This window comes from Trichechus manatus, unplaced genomic scaffold, assembly GCF_000243295.1.
Source record: "Trichechus manatus latirostris isolate Lorelei unplaced genomic scaffold, TriManLat1.0 scaffold00110, whole genome shotgun sequence".
Classification (NCBI taxonomy): Eukaryota; Metazoa; Chordata; class Mammalia; order Sirenia; family Trichechidae; genus Trichechus; species Trichechus manatus.
Window position 1 is genome coordinate 4,919,165 of NW_004444046.1, and position 16,101 is coordinate 4,935,265.

At 36.2% G+C, this 16,101-nt stretch overlaps 1 protein-coding gene across 1 annotated transcript in view; it reads left to right on the forward strand.

Moving 5' to 3' along the window:
* PRKCI (protein kinase C iota) overlaps nucleotides 1-16,101 on the forward strand; it is an 84,186-nt gene that overhangs the window by 12,655 nt on the left and 55,430 nt on the right. Inside the window, exon 2 of the mRNA XM_004383457.2 lies at nucleotides 5,060-5,181. Coding sequence (XP_004383514.1) covers nucleotides 5,060-5,181 — 122 coding nt within the window. The remainder of the gene's footprint in view (nucleotides 1-5,059; nucleotides 5,182-16,101) is intronic.

Consider the following 16,101-nt stretch of genomic DNA (forward strand, 5'->3'; position numbering starts at 1 on the left):
TTAGATGTTTTGCCCTTTACTGAGAGTGGTATGTTGAAGTCTCTTATTATTATGGTGGAACTGTCAATTTCTCTTTTCAGTGCTGTTAGAGTTTGTTTTATATATTTTGGAGCCCTGTCATTGGGTGCGTAGATGTTTATTATGGTTATGTTTCATGATGGATTGTGCCCTTAATCGTTATATAGTGTCCTTCTTTTTTTTTATGGTGGATTTTGTTTTAAAGTCTTTTTTATCTGAGATTAGTATTTCCACTGCTGCTCTTTTTTGGTAGTTGTTTGCTTGATATATTTTTTTCCAACCGTGATTTTTAATAAATTTACATCTTTGTTTCTAAGATGTGTCCCTTGTAGACAGCATATTGATGGATCCTGTTTTTTTAATCCATTCTGTCACTCTCTGCCTCTTTATGGGTGCATTGAGGCCATTTACATTCAGGGTAATTATTGATAGATGTGAGTTTGTTGCTGTCGTTTTGTAGTGTTTTTTTTTGTGGTACTGACGTTTTCTTTGTTCTTCTTACTCTCTGGTGCTGAATTCCTTTTGTTTGTGGATTTTTTTCCATTTCTTTTGTTTTTGTAGGTTGTGTTTTTACTGAGACTTTATGTTTTTTCTCTTTATTTTTATGAGTAGGTTTGTTAGCTTTCTTTGTGGTTACCGTGAAATTTATGCTTACCTTTCTAAGTTTGAAGCAGTCTATTATTAGTTGGTATTGCCTTGCCTCCCTTTCCATTAGAAGGTTCTATACCTACACCATTTATTCTCTCTTTTATTGTTCTGATGTTGTTGACATTTACAGATAAACTGCTCTGATTCCTTGTTGTATTTCTTTTGGTTTTGGATAGTGCTTGAGAGTTCATTTCCTAGATTTGTATCTGGCTGGTACGGTCCTGCATCCTAGATTCAGCCTGTGAGCTGAAGTTGTTTATACTCAGATTGAAGGACTTCCTTTAATAATTCTTGTATGTTTGGTTTGGTTTTTATATATTCTCTTAATTTCTGTTTATCTGGAAATGTCCTAATTTCACCATCATACTTGAACGAGGGTTTTACAGGATATATTATTCTTGGCGGACAATTTTTTTCTTTCAAGGTTTTACATATGTCATCTCATTGCCTTCTTGCCTGCATGTTTTCTGCCGAATAATCTGAGCTTAGTCTTATTGTTTCTCCTCTGTTTGGGAGTTCTTGTTTTTCTCGATACGCTCTCAGGATTCTTTGTCTTTGGTTTTGATTAGTATGATTTTGATATGCCTTGGTGATTATCTTTTGGGGTCTATTCTATATGGGGTTCGTTGAGCTTCTCGGATGGCCAGCTTTTCATCTTTCATGATACTGGGGAAGTTTTCTGTCAGCAGTTCTTCAGTGATCTTCTCTGTGTTTTCTGTTTTCCCCGTTCTGGAACTCCGATCACTCACAGATTTTTGCTTTTGATTGTATCCCAGATAATTCTCAGGGTCTCTTCATTTTTGTTTGTTCTTTTTTTCTGAGTTTTCCTCAAACAGAGTTGTATCCAAGTGTTTGTCTTCAATTTCGCTGATCCTATTTTCCACCGTTTCGAATCTGCTCCTCAGCCCTTCTATGACACTGTCCATTTGTGAAATCTTGTTGTTTATCTTTTGGATTTCTAATTGTTGTTTTTGTATGATTTCTAGTTGTGAATTTATTTTGGCATTTTGTTCCTGCGTTATTTTCCTGAATTCTTCCATTTTTTTAACTGTATTTCATGAATTTGTCTTCCTTTTCAATGAATTTGTCTATTTTTTCCTTATTTCTGTCTGCCTTTTGTTTCAATTCTTGGATAATTCTGAGTAGTAGAGATTTGAATTCCATATCAGGTTCTGGTGCCTTTTCTTCTACTGGAAAGTCATCTGGTGTTTTATTTTGGACACCTGCTTGAACCATCCTGTCCTGTTTTTGTATATGTTTTGGTATTGTCTGCTGTCTTTGGGGCATTCAGTAGTTATTTTTCTCGTTTATTGATCATAGATTCGATTTTTTCGTTCTCTTTTTTGTTTTGTTTGGCTATGTCTGAGCAGGCGGGCGGTGTGTTCTTCGTTGTTTGTTCATCTGTGGGCATAGTACTTTTTGCGTCCTTCTCCAATTGGCAGGGTCAGTTGCTCAGATATGGTACAGCACAGCAGGTCTAGCTGAAGAGGAGTTGCTGGGATGGGTTGTTTGTGCCACTTACTATGGCCACCAGGGCGTGCTGGTAATCAGTGCAGGACAGGTTGCAGTAAGCCATGGCTGTGCTGCTTGGTGGTGTGATTTTAAGTGCACGGTACAGGTAGGCAGGATGGAGGAGGGAGATTGTGGTTTGTGGAGCTAAGATGGATATGGGAGACAGGAGAGAGGAATAGGAGCCAAAAACATACAAACAAAAAATAGTGCTAGGGGAGCTTGCTGTTGGAGTGAAGAGATGAGAGACTATGAAATGGAGAAAAACAAAAAGGAGAAGAAGAACAGAAAAGAAAAAAATGAATAAATAAAAATTAGAAAGGAAAAAGAAAAGAAAAGCTCCCAGGGATCCCACCAGTGTGGCTATGAGGTCTGGGGAGGTTGCTCTCAGGTGTTGAAATATAGCCTAGCTAGAAGGTGTAGAGGTGTCTCTCAGCACCAGGTATTCAGGGGACAGGAAGAGAAGGAAGGTATAGAGACACGAGAAACTGAGTAATGAAGAAAGACAAAAAGGGAAAAAGAGGGAAAAGAAAACAAAACAAATTAAAAAAAAAAAAAAAAGAACAGGAGAAACTTCCAAAAAAATACAAAAAAAGTAATCCCTTCAGGGATCCCTCTGTGCGTTTGCACAAACTGAGGGGGTAGATCCCAAGCCGCGTAGTACTGCCCAGCTTGAACAGGCTCCCAATTCAAGAAAAGAGAAAGAAAACAAACAATTCAAAAGAAACAAACAAAAAAAGCGCCAGGATCCCAACAGTGTGGCAGCACGGACCGGGAAGCAGTTTCACATTCAAGCGGAGTTTCACAGCCTGTCAGGAAGAAGCAAAGATAGCGCACGGAACCAGGTATTTGAGAGAAAGGAGGCGGAAGTGGTGAGAGGTAAGGAAGAAATTAAAAGAAGCAGATAAAAGCAACACCAGCAGCCAACAAATGACACTCAGGGAGTCGACCAGTGCAGGTGGGTGGAATCCAAGCAACCGGTGCTTCCCAGCCAAGAGACTGTGGCCGTGGGAAGCAGAGGAGGCTGAGTGGGGGTGAAGAAGGGTAGGGGGTGGGAAAGCACATATCGCTTGTTACCGGTTGTTCTGTCTTCTGTTGGAAGCTCCGTGAAGCTGCTTTCTCATATCCTGTTTGCTGATCTCTGATAGGAGTCCAAGATGGTGGATTCGTGCTGCATTAGCTGATAGGTGACCTCTGCATGTATCTCTCCTCGACCTCTGTTCTCTGTCAGTTTCTTAATCCATTTGGTGCTTGGCTGAGTTCTTTATCTCTTCATTTGATGCTTAGGGTTTCAGGATTGCTGTTTTCTCTGTTTGGCTTAGTTTTTTTGATCTTTGCTGTGGAGGGATGGTGTGGTGCTTCTGCCTAGAGCACCATGTTGCCTGGAAGACCAACAGTAATATTTTCTTGTTAAAAAGGTGCATTTTCTGGAAGGTGAGTTTCTCATTGAAAAAATTTCTTCCACATTCAGTCAAGAAATATTTATTTGAGTGCCTAAATAGTTATGTGAATATGTTAGAAAGTTCTACGAATTCTTGCCTTCCCATTGTTTACAATTTATTTGAGGTTGTGCCATCAGTATGTGGTGAGTTATATAACAAAAGATGGACCATAAGATACAAGTTGGACAGGTTTCGAAGTAAAGACAGTTCATTTTGTGTGGCTGAAAAAGGTTTAATGGAAGTTGACTTTGAAGTGCCCGTTAAAGAGTAGGTTTTTTTCCCCCATAAACTGAGCCGTAACCTGAGGGAATGTCAGGATTAAAGACTTGGATGATCAGGGTCTTATATATGTTGGGACTGTGAGTAAACCAGCTGTCTACAGTAGAGTATTTCTATTGGAAGTGGTGGGGCCAGGGTGAGAATATAACCTTGAACCAGATACAGCAATTGATCTCTATTTACCTGGAGCAGCAGAGGAAGGAGGAGACCCAGGAATCAGAGAAGGACTGGACTGCAGATCTAACTGACTCCGTGAACTACTGCTTCCTTGCAGTGAGACCAGAAGTATTGGATGGTGCCCGGCTACTATTACTGAATGTTTTGATCAAGGATTCAATAGATGTCTTAACCGAAAGGAGGGAAAACGTGGAATTTCAGATTTCTTACAGAACCCAGACTTACTGGGCCCACTGAGGCTGACAGAATCCCCAAATCTGTTGCCCTGAGAAAATTTTTTTAACCTTGAACTGAAACTATCCCTTGAAGTCATCTTCAAACTAAACAACAGTTTAGCTGAATTAGTAAAGAATTTTTGCCTTGAGCATTGTGCTCCTTTAAAGAATTATCTATAGCAGATCAAATTGACAGTAGTAATTCTTAATGCATAGATGAGGGCAGTGAGTCTAAGTCAATGGTGGTGAAACAGTATAGAAAGAGATGGTGAGAATAGTGACACAACGTGAAGAATGGAACAGTGTCATTGAACTGTACATGTAGAAATTGTTGAATGGGCGTATGATCTGCTGTATATATTTTCACCAAAAATAAAATAAATATTAAAAAAGAAATTAGAACAAATTTCAGTTAAATACAAGGTGGAAGCTTATTAGTAATAGAGCTGTTCCTCCATGAAATAGAATGCCTTACCAAGGAGTGAGTTTCTGATAACTTACATTAGAGCAAAAGTGGAACTGCCATCTCTCAGAGCAGTTAGGGTGGGCTTCCTGAATTAGGAGGGAAGTTTGTATTAAAGTTTCTCACAAATCCAATATTTTTACTTTTAAGTTATTATTTTTATTTTACAGAGGTAGTAGTTTATTGGAAGTAATATATTTTGATGACACACAATTGCAAAGTCCATCAAATTGTCAGGCCCTCAGTAATAGGTAGAGCACTATTAGTTTTAATAATTGTCAAACTTAAAACTCCTTTTCTTTTTTCAGGGATATCATGATAACACATTTTGAACCTTCGATCTCCTTCGAGGGCCTTTGCAGTGAGGTTCGAGATATGTGTTCTTTTGACAATGAACAGCTTTTCACCATGAAATGGATAGATGAGGAAGGTGAGTGGGAAAGCATTTGATGTAAGGTGTTATTTTGCCATTTGTTTTTAAAGTTCAATAAAAGAGTTCTAAAAATTAAAGGAGGGAAAGGTATATTAGAAATTCAATACTATTCTTATTTTTTCTTTAAGTATTTAAGCTAAAAGAGTGCCAAAGAACAATATATTTTTTCTTCCCTTTTTACCCCAAATTGAGTGAATTTACTTGAATTTTTTCCCCAGCAATGAGGTAAACATCTCATCAAATAGTGTGACATTTTAATTTTTAATCTAAGTGCTGTGTTATATTTTAATTTAAGAGATTACTTATTTTTACTGAATATTATTTTAAAGAAAATGTTATGGAATGAAAGTGATTGTGACAATTGTTATTTTTAAGGTGGTGGAAGAAGTTCAGAATCTTAGTGAGTTTTCCTCAGAAAACATTTGTTGAATATCAGTGTGCTGAGGATACAAGACATTTCGTGTTCTCAAACTCAGTCTTCTAAGGGAGATGGACATGTACATAACAAATATGATAAATTCTGAGCATAAATGCATAAGAACCTCAGGGAGTACAAAAGAAGCAGCACCTACATCTGCCTGAAATATCTGCAGTGTTTGAACTAAGCCTATAACAAAGAGTAAAAAAGGTTTTAGAGGTGGAGGAGGTGAGGGGAAAAACACTTAGGCAAAAGAATAAGGTATAAAAAGGCATAGAGGAATGAAGAATATGCTGTGTATGTGAGGGGGAGGAGTCAGTTCACTACATCTGAAGTGTAGGGCGTGGTAAAGTATAAACTTGGGCTAGATCCTTGCTGCTCAGAGTGTGTCTGCAGAACTTGTTAGAAATGGGGACTCTCAGACCCATCCCAGACTACTGAATCAGAGTCTACAATAAATATGATCCACAGGTTAGAGTTCCATGAATGTTCAAGTCTGAGAGCTCCAGGACTAGATCCTGAAAGACTTTGCAAACCACAATAGACTTTATTTTATATGATAGAATGTTATTGAAATGTGGTTAAAGGGTACCCTAAATACACTGCTTTTGTAAAATCATTTTCATTGCAGTACAAATGGAGTTTCATTTTAATTTTTAACTCAATATTTGGGACCATTTATGTGTTCCTATATGAAGAGCCCTGGAAAAATATCATCCCTGTTCAAAGCTGTAGGTAAACTCACATTTTCGTTTTCTAAAAAAGTTTTTAAAAGTTTCTCTAAAGTAATTCATGTTCATTGTTTAGAAAAAAAAAAGTAGCACAGGTGTTTATAAAATTAAAAAAGGAGTCTTCTGCTTGCCCTTTCTCTTCTTGCCTCCCTCACCAATCCCATTCCTAATGGAGAAAACCACTGGTGACATCTTAGAATATGTCCTTCTAGATATTTTAATGCATATACAAACATATATGTTTGTATAAATTATTTATAAGCAACACTTTTTTTTACACAAAAGGAATTACATACAAATAGTTATACGGTATTTTCCTGTGTATTGTATGTTTTTAAATTTCTGTATATCAGTTCACATCATAGCCTTTTTAACATTGTGCATACTATTCCATATAGTAGATGTTCCATGGTATATTTAATCCCTTATTGATGAGCATTTGAACTGTTTCTAGTTTTTCACTACTATAAGCAGTATATAAAGAATATTTTCATATTATTTTGTACAGTCATATGGGACTCTATAGCAAATTCATGGAAGTGGGCTAAGGAATATGCACATTGTCAATTTTGGTAGCTAATGACAATTTGTTATCAGAAGATGTTAAACCAATTTATAGTACAACTGCAGTGAATCAGAGGGTTCTTTCACTCTTGCCCTCACCAACCTCAGATATTAGAGTTTTCAGCATTTTTACAAATCTCGTAAGTGGAGTGCTAGCTTGGTTTTTTGAAATTTTGCATTATTTAAGAATAAGATTGAATAATTTCATCTGTTCAACCACTTTTGACCTACTCTATCACAAGGTTGGTTTAAATATGGTTAATTTTAAGTAGTATGGATATCTCACAGTATGTTCTTCAGCCTGCAAATCAGAGAATATAAATTAGCACGTACAGTATGTATTCAGTGAAATAGTTCTTATAAACCAATGTCATTCTCATTTTAATCCTGTCCTGATCATTTCGTGCCATTTATTTGCTGTTTAGAGTTTTTCAATCAGTGGTTCTCAAACTGATTTTCATAGGAATAACTGGATAATGCTTTTATTGAAAGAGCTTGATTTAGAGACATTCTCTTAAGATTTTTTATTAGTACTTCTATACTTTGTATTGTCTTTGCCTGGAGAATTCTGCTCCCAGATTGTCACATGGCTGTGTCTTTCTTGTCATTCAGGTCTTAACTCAAATGTTATGTCCTCCAGGGAGGCTTCTTACCTCCATTCAGTTTCTATTTTGTTACCCTGTTTTATTTTGTTGTCATTTTATTGTAAGGTAGAATGTAAGCACTAAGAAAGCAGAGATCTCATGTATTTTGTTTGCCATGGAGCTTCAATGCCTAGAGCAGCACTGTACATAGTGTGCTCAAAGAATATTTGTGACTTACGCAGAAGACTAGTAGCAAACTTTGCCATGGTTTAGTTTTACTTCAGTTATTGTAGATTTCAGTATTGGAATTGTTTATTCTATTTCTTCTTAAAGGAATAGCATATTTTAATTAACAATTTCATATAGTTAATTAAATTAACTCTTTGATGAAACAGCTTTATCCTTTTATAATGCAGTTCTTGGTTCATTCCCCCTAACCAGTGATTAAGTAGTCTTGTTTTCTGGGGAAAACTACGAAATTGTACCCTTTGCCTCGTTCAAGTAAAAGACTAAACTTCCCATTAAGGTCTGTTGATTCCCATGTGATCCTTCTTACCCTGGTTAATTCTGGCACCAGTCTGGTTTTCTTAATTTTAGGTACATGGAGATACAATAATTGGTTTTAAGTGACTTGTGATTATTTTTCAGTTGTAGTTGTGTCACCTTTAGTTTTAATCATGTAGGCGTTGGGGCACTCTGATCTGGAGAAAAAGTTTTTCTCGAGAAGTGGAAGACGGGACTATGATTTGGTTTCCCTGACATATAAGAAGCACTGTTCTAGAAGTTAAACATCTAATTGTGGGATTTTATATTAGATCAAATAAAGATCATAAGCTTACATCATCTCTTTAAACAGATTTAAGACAACTTCCCTTTATCCTTGTGCTCAAAAACAGTTTTACTGATCTGTTTTGATGTACATGTGGAAAAACTGGTTTGCTTAATCTAACTAAACATTTTAGAATGAATAGTAGTTTTGTAACCATCACACTCCTCCTCCCATATACTCTTGTATGATGAGAGAGTATGGGGCAGGGAATGACAACTGTGACTTTTTAGTTCACCATATTTTAATTGTGACTTGTTTTTCCTTAAGGATGTACTTTTTGTATTTAAAACCTACTATTAAATATTTTCTAAAAATACACTAATTTATTCAGAGTCTGATTCCCTGATTTAAAATCTGTATCTGTTTTTTCACTTTTCTTTTACTAAGAATTAGCTTTTGGGATATTTTGTTTTCCTTATGTATGAATATACATATACATTATTAACTTTTTATCAAGAATAATGCATGCTTTTAACAAACATACTGATTTGTTTGAAGGAGAAAAGTATCTCTAGGAATCCTCAGATCATCAGAAATAGCCACTATAAAGAAGTTTATAATAACTCTTTTTCTGTGAATATATAACTAGAAGGGATAAGGTAACAATTTTTTCCTCTCACAAATAGACTAGTACTATACAAGCTGTTATTTAACCTGCTTTTTTTTGCTTAGCATGTTGTGGATATCTTTCCATATCAGTGCATGTAGATTTATTTTATTCCTCTTGAAGGATGTGTAGTATTATATAACATGGTTATATATAATTTATTTAACCAGTTCCCTTTTGATGGATTATTTACAGTTTGACCAGTATAATATTGGTACAGTGAATATCTTTCTGCATATGTTCTTTGGGCACCTGTGCTGGATTATCTGTAGGGTAAATTCTCTGAAACAGAATGTGTCCTTAATGATTAAAAAAAACAGTTGCCGTTGGGTCGGTTCTGACTCATAATAACCTTATGTGTGTCAGAGCAGAACTGTGCCTCGTAGGGTTTTCAATGACTGATTTTTTGGTAGTAGATCACCAGGCCTTTCTTCCAAGGTGCCTCTGGTGGACTTGAACCTCCAGCCTTTTGGTTAGCAGCCAAGCACTTTAATTGTTTGCACCACCCAGGGACACCTATCTTGGATGATAGGTAGTACCCAATTGCCCTTCAAAAATATTATACTATTTTGTTACACTTCCACTGGTAGCATATGAATGCGTTTCTATCACACTTTGTAATAAAACACCATGTGAGGGAAGAAGTTGAAAACGAGTGATTTTCAGGAGGGAGGAGTGTGTTATTCTGATGTAGTTCTTGTATTTATATCCTGTTGGCTTCAATAGGTGGGATTCATGGAAATTTAAAACGAGTATAATAATTCTTTGACATAAAGATTATGAAGTTTTCAGAGTTATATAGTTAAACCTCTTTCTGATTTGCATCAGATTATAAAATCTTATGTGTTCATAGCGGGGAAAATTGAGTGCCAAGTTGTAACAAAACAATACTTATGGTAACATATTTTCCAACATCTTTGGTCCTGAGTGTTAAGAACTAAAATGGGGGACCACTTTTCATATTTTCCCTTATCATTCCACACTATATCTTGACAGTGGTAATCATGCCAGAAAGACAGTGGGGAAGACTTTTATTGAATGTCTTAAAGTATGTTGAAGTGTTAGTTCAGTTCTTCAGATAAGTGGTATTAATGGCTCTAAACCTGAAAATTAAAAATAAAAATCTACAGCAGTAAAGAAAATCTAAGTACTCCTGAGCAGATCTAGATTTGCATCTGGTATCATTATCCTTCTGCTTGAAGAACTTTCTTTAACATTTCTTGTTGGTGATAAGTTCTTTCAGCTTTTTCATATCTTTATTTCACCTTTGTTTTTGAAACCTAATTTTGCTGGGTAAAGAATTCTAGGTGGCAGTTTTCTTTTCTTTCAATGCACTGTCTTCTAGCTTGCATTGTTTCTGATGGAAAATCTGCAGTCATCTTTTATCTTTGTTCCTCAGTGCTTAACGTGCCTCTTCTCTAGTTGCTTTGTCAATGATTAAGATGGGCCGCGGTGTAGTTTTTAGTTTTCTTCATGTTTCTTGTGCTTGGGGTTTGATGAGCTTCTTGGACCTGTGGGTTTAGTTTTCATCAAATATGGAAAATTTTCGGCCATTATTTCTTCAATATTTTTTCTGTCACTGCCCCCTTTCTTAAAGGACGCCAATTACATGTTTATTAGACCATTAAAAGTTGTCCTAACCTGAGTAATGCTCTGTTTGTATGTTTCAGTGTTTTTTTTTTCTCTGCATTTCATTTTAGATAGTTTTATTTCTGTGTCTTCAAATTCTTTTGCAATGGCTAACCTGTGATTAATCCCATCCAGTATATTTTTCATTTCAGGCATTTTAGTTTTTACCTGTAGAAGTTCAGTATGGATCTTTTAAAATACCTTTCATAATATGGTTAATCTTTCCTCTAACTTCTTGAACATACCGACGGTAATTATAATACCTGTCTACAAATTCTTTCATCTGTATCAATTCAGGGTAAGTTTCAACTGATTGATTTTTCTCCTGTTATGAGTCATATTTTCCTGCTTCTTCACATGCCTCTTTTTTTCTTTATTAGTGTAGTTTAAGTGAAAGTCTACATTTCAATTTAGTTTCTTATACAAAAATTTATACATACATTGTTGTGTGACCCTAGTTGCTCTCCCTGTACTGTGACAGCACACTCCTCCTTTCCACCCCTGATATCCCATGTCCATTCAACCAGCTCCTGATCCTCTCTCTCTGCCTTCTCATCTCACCTCTGGACAGGAGCTGCCCATTTAGTCTCATGTATCTACTTGAGCTAAGAAGCACACTCTTCACGAGTATCATTTTATGTCCCACAGTCCAGTCCAATCTTTGTCTGAAGAGTTGCATGTGCCTCTTTTTTTTTTTTTTTAATCGGAGTCTAGACATTGTAAATTTTACCGTATTGGGTATTTTTGTATTCTTAAAAATATTTTTGAGCCTTGTTCTGGGGTGCAGTTAAGTTACCTGGAAACAGTTTGATCCTTTATTGCCTGATTTCCAGGGTCTTGAACTGTTAACTTTATTTTGTCCAGTTTTTTGATTGCTTCAAGTGGGAGGGTAAGTCTGGTTCTTTTTATTCAGTCTTCTCTAGAAGCAAAAATCGAGGATGGGCAGTTTGATAGGATAACATATGCTTCTGTAACCATTGACTTCCACCTCAAAGAAAAAGGAAACAACAAACCAGAAATTCACTACTGTTGTGATTGGACCTAATATTTGAAAGGTTGACAACTTAAAACATGATGGAGTTCTTGGAAAATTTCTTCCAACTCTAGATTTTAAGCGTTATAACCTTTAGAGGAGGAGTGCAGTTACTTTCACAAGAGTTGTACTAGTGTATCCAGAAGCAGGATGGCAGTGAGAGCAGAGGGTGGGTGTGTAAATCTGTGGCAGACTGGAATGTCAGACAGAGGAATGCGGTGGTGCTGTTTCAGGCAAGTGTTAGACGTTGCCAGCTTTGGTTTTAAGCCTTGTTGATTCTTTCAAATGTAGGGCACTGAATTCAGAATATACAAAATACAGAAATAACTAAATATAACTAGTGCTATATATGTGTTTCATGCTACACATCTTGTCAGATTACCTTATAAATAATTGGATCTTGCGTATTTACAAACTTTTTGAGGTCCAGTGTTCTTAATTTACTTCTTTCTTTTTGTAGGTAAAAAAAAAAAAATGTAACTGTATTAAGAAAGGAACAAGCCTATTTGTTAATATAACAGATTTTTTTTACCTTGAAATTCTTTACACTCTGGGTGTTTTCCTGCTTTAGGATGTGAATTCAGGTTTTAGTAACAGAATGGGCTTAGAGAAATAGCTCTTCCCCTCGTGTTTGTATCATGATGACTCTCCATGGAATGTTTCACTTCTGAGGTATGCATCCTGCTTTATCAGGCATTAAACAGTTGGCCAAAATAGGTAATATTTGAACCAAAGACACTCAGTCCAGTAAAAACAAAACAGATGTGAACATAAGTAATGTCACTGATTAACTCTTATTTTCACACTTTCTTGTGGTTATTAAAAAGTACTAGACCTGGAAACCAAAAGCAGACAGATACTGGCCTGATAAAAAGATAATGTCCAACGAAAGAGATTTTGTAATTATGGTTCTATTGATAGTTAATTCAATTCATGGTTTTTAATCAAAGTAGAATAATAAAAGACACAGGTGTAGTGGAGCAAGCACACTGTGAGTCACTTTAAATCTATGATCTAATAGCTTTTTCTTTTTTTTTTTTTACATAGTAGAAAACTGAAGGTCAAAGAAGTAATTTTGCTAACATCACACGATAGACCTGACATTTGGATTCAGATCGGTTGACTCCAAAGCCTAGGTTTTTTTTTTTTTTTTTTTTTTTAATATTTTATTGTACTTCAGGTGAAGGCTTACAGAACAGATAGTTTCTCATGTAACAGTAACACACATGCTGTTTTATGACATTGGTTAACAACCCCCAAAGCCTAGGTTTGATGTGCTACAGAATAGCCCCTTGAGAGTTTTTTTGGTGAAAATATGCATAATTAAATATACACCCATTCAGCATTTTCTACATGTATGGTTCAGCAATATTGGTTATATTCTTCACATTGCAACACCATTTTCTCTGTCTCTACCCATATTGTTTCACCACTATTAACTTAGACTCTGCCCTCTAAACTTCTTTGTATTTTAGAGTTACTGTTGTCAGTTTGATGTCATACAGATAATTCTTTAAAAGAGAGAACTACTCTAGGCGAATGAATATCTTTTACTTGTTGAGTTGAATTGTTGTTTAGTTTAAAGATGACTTCAAGGGATAACTTTGGTTCAAGGCTTTAAGATTATGTCAGGGCAGTAGATTCAGGGGTTCCCCCAGTCTCAGTGGGTCCAATAAATCTGATTTCCATCAGAATTTGAAATTCTGTTCCACATTTTTCCTCTTTTTGATCAGGATGTGTTTATTGGATCCTTGATCAAAACATCCTTTGAGAGGTTTTTCATGCTTCTTTTGAAAGGTCTGACCCAGCTGATTCCTAAGAATATATTTCATTTACATAATGTTTATTTAAATTACATACAGCCTTGTATTCTCTGGCAGATTTTTTCTTTTGTTTCAGAAGCACATAACCAACTAATAAAGGTTGATATGAATTGAGAAAACAACAACTTTCTCCAAGGCACACAACTCTTTAAAGGTTTTTCTAAACCTTTTAATATTTTGTTGTTGCTGTTGTTAGTTGCTGTCAAGTTGGCTTCTACTCATGGTGACCGTGTGTTTAACATAACAGAATGAAACATTGCCCAGTCCTGCACCATCTTCACAATCTTTGGTATGTTTGAGCCCATTTTTGCAGCCACCATGTTAATCCATCTCATGGTTTTGCTTACCCTCTGCTTTACCAAACATGATGCCCTTTTTTAGTGATTGGTCTTTCCTGATGATGGGTCCAGAATGACAAGATGAAGTCTCACAGTCCTCGCTTCTAAGGAGCATTCAGGCTGTACGTCTTCCAAAATGGATTTGTTCATTCTTCTGGCATTTCATGGTATATTCAGTATTCTTTGCCAGCATCACAATGCAAGTGTATCAGTTCTCTTTCAATCTTCCTTTTTCATTGGCCAGCTTTTATATGCATATGAGGCGATTAAAAAGACCGTGGCCTGGGTAAGGTGCACCTTAGTCATCAAAGTGACAGCTTTGCTTTTTAACACTTTAAAGAGGTCTTTTGCAGCAAATAGTCATTTGATTTCTTGATTGCTGCTTCTGTGAGCATTGATTGTTGATTCTAAAACCAAAAGCCAAACCCATTGGCATCAAGTCGATTCTGACTCATAGCGACCCTATAGGTCAGAGCAGAACTGCCCCATAGGGTTTCTAGGGGGTGGCTGGTGGATTCGAACTGCCAACTTTTTGGTTAGCAGCCGAGCTCTTAACCACTGTGCCACCAGAGCTCCGATTGTTGATCCAGGTAGAGTGAAATCCTTGGCAACTTCAATTTCTTCACCATTTATCATGATGTTGTTTGTTGGTTCAGTTGTGAGGATTTTCATTTTCTTTATGTTCATATGTAATCCATTTTACCTTCAAAAGTAAGTGCTTCAAGTCATCTTCACTTTGGGCAACAATGTTGTGTCATCTGCATACTGCAGATTGTTAATAAGTCTTTCTCCAGTCCTGATGCTGTGTTCTTCATATAGGCCAGCTTCTCAGATTATTTGTTTAGCATACGGATTGAATAAGAAGGGCAAAAGTACAACCCTGCCGTACACCTTTTCTGATTTTAAACCACTCAGTATCTACTTGTTCTGTTTGAATGACTGCCTCTTGATTCATGTACAGGTTTTACATGAGCACAGTTAATGTTCTGGAATTCCTGTTCTTTGTAATGTTATCCATAATTTGTTATGATCTACACAGGGAATGCTTTTATGTAGTTGATAAAACACAGGGAAATATTTTTTTCTGGTATTCTCTGCATTCAGCAAAGATCAGTCTGACATCAGCAGCGATATCCCTTGTTCCATATCCTCTTCCGAATTAGACTTGAATTTCTGGTAGTTTCCTGTCAGTCTATGGCTGCAGTTTTTAAATTATCTTCTGCATAATTTTGTTAGCATGTGATATTAATGTCATTGTTCAATAATTTCTGCATTCCGTTTGATCACCTTTCTTTGGAATAGACACAAATATGGATCTCTTCCAGTTGGTTGGCCAGGTAGCTATCATCCACATTTCTTGACATAGATGAGTAAACACTTCCAGTGTTGCATCTGTTAGTTGAAACATCTCAGTTGGTATTTTGTCAGTTCCTGGAGCCTTGTTTTTTGCCAGTGCCTTTACTGCAGCTTGAACTTCTTTCTTCATTACCATCAGTTTTTGATCATATGCTACCTCCGAAATGTGGAACATTGACCAGTTCTTTTTGGTGCAATGGCTCTGTGTATGCCTTCCATTTTATTTTGATGCTTCGTGCATCATTCAGGTTTTCTGCCCACAGAATCTTTCAGTATTGCAACCTAAGGCTTGAATTTTCTCTTCAGTTCTTTTAGCTTGAGAAATGCTGAGTGTGTACTTCCCTTTTGGTTTTCTAACTCCAGGTCTTTGCACATTTTATTATAATACTTTATCTTCTCGAGTTGCCCTTTGAAATCTTCTGTTCGTCTCTTTTACGTCATTTTTCTGTTTGCTTTAGCTACTCTGTGTTTAAGAGCAAGTTTCAGAGTTTCTTCTGACATTCATTTTGGTCTTTTCTTTCCTGCCTTTTTATGACTTCTTACTTTCTTCATGTATGATGTCCTTGATGTCACCCTACAACTCTTCTGGTTTCGGTCATTAATGTTTAGGGTGTCAAGTCTATTCTTGAAATGGTCTCTAAATTTAGGCAGGATTTATTCACAGTTGTACTTTGACTCTTTTGAACTTGCTTTGATTTTCTTCAGCTTTAACTTGAACTTGCATATGACCAGTTGATGGTCTGTTCCAAAGTTGGCCTCTGGCTTTGTCTTAACTGGTAAGAATGAGCTTCTCCATTGTCTTTTCCACATACGTAGTCAATTTGATTCCTGTGTAATCCATCTGGTGAGGTTCACGTATATAGTCATTGTTCGTGTTGTTGAAAAAAACTTTATTGAGACATAATTCACATACTGTACAATTTACCCACTTAAAGTGTACAATTCAACAGTTTTTAGTATGTTCAGAGAGTTGTGCAGCCATCACAATCAATTTTAGAACATTTT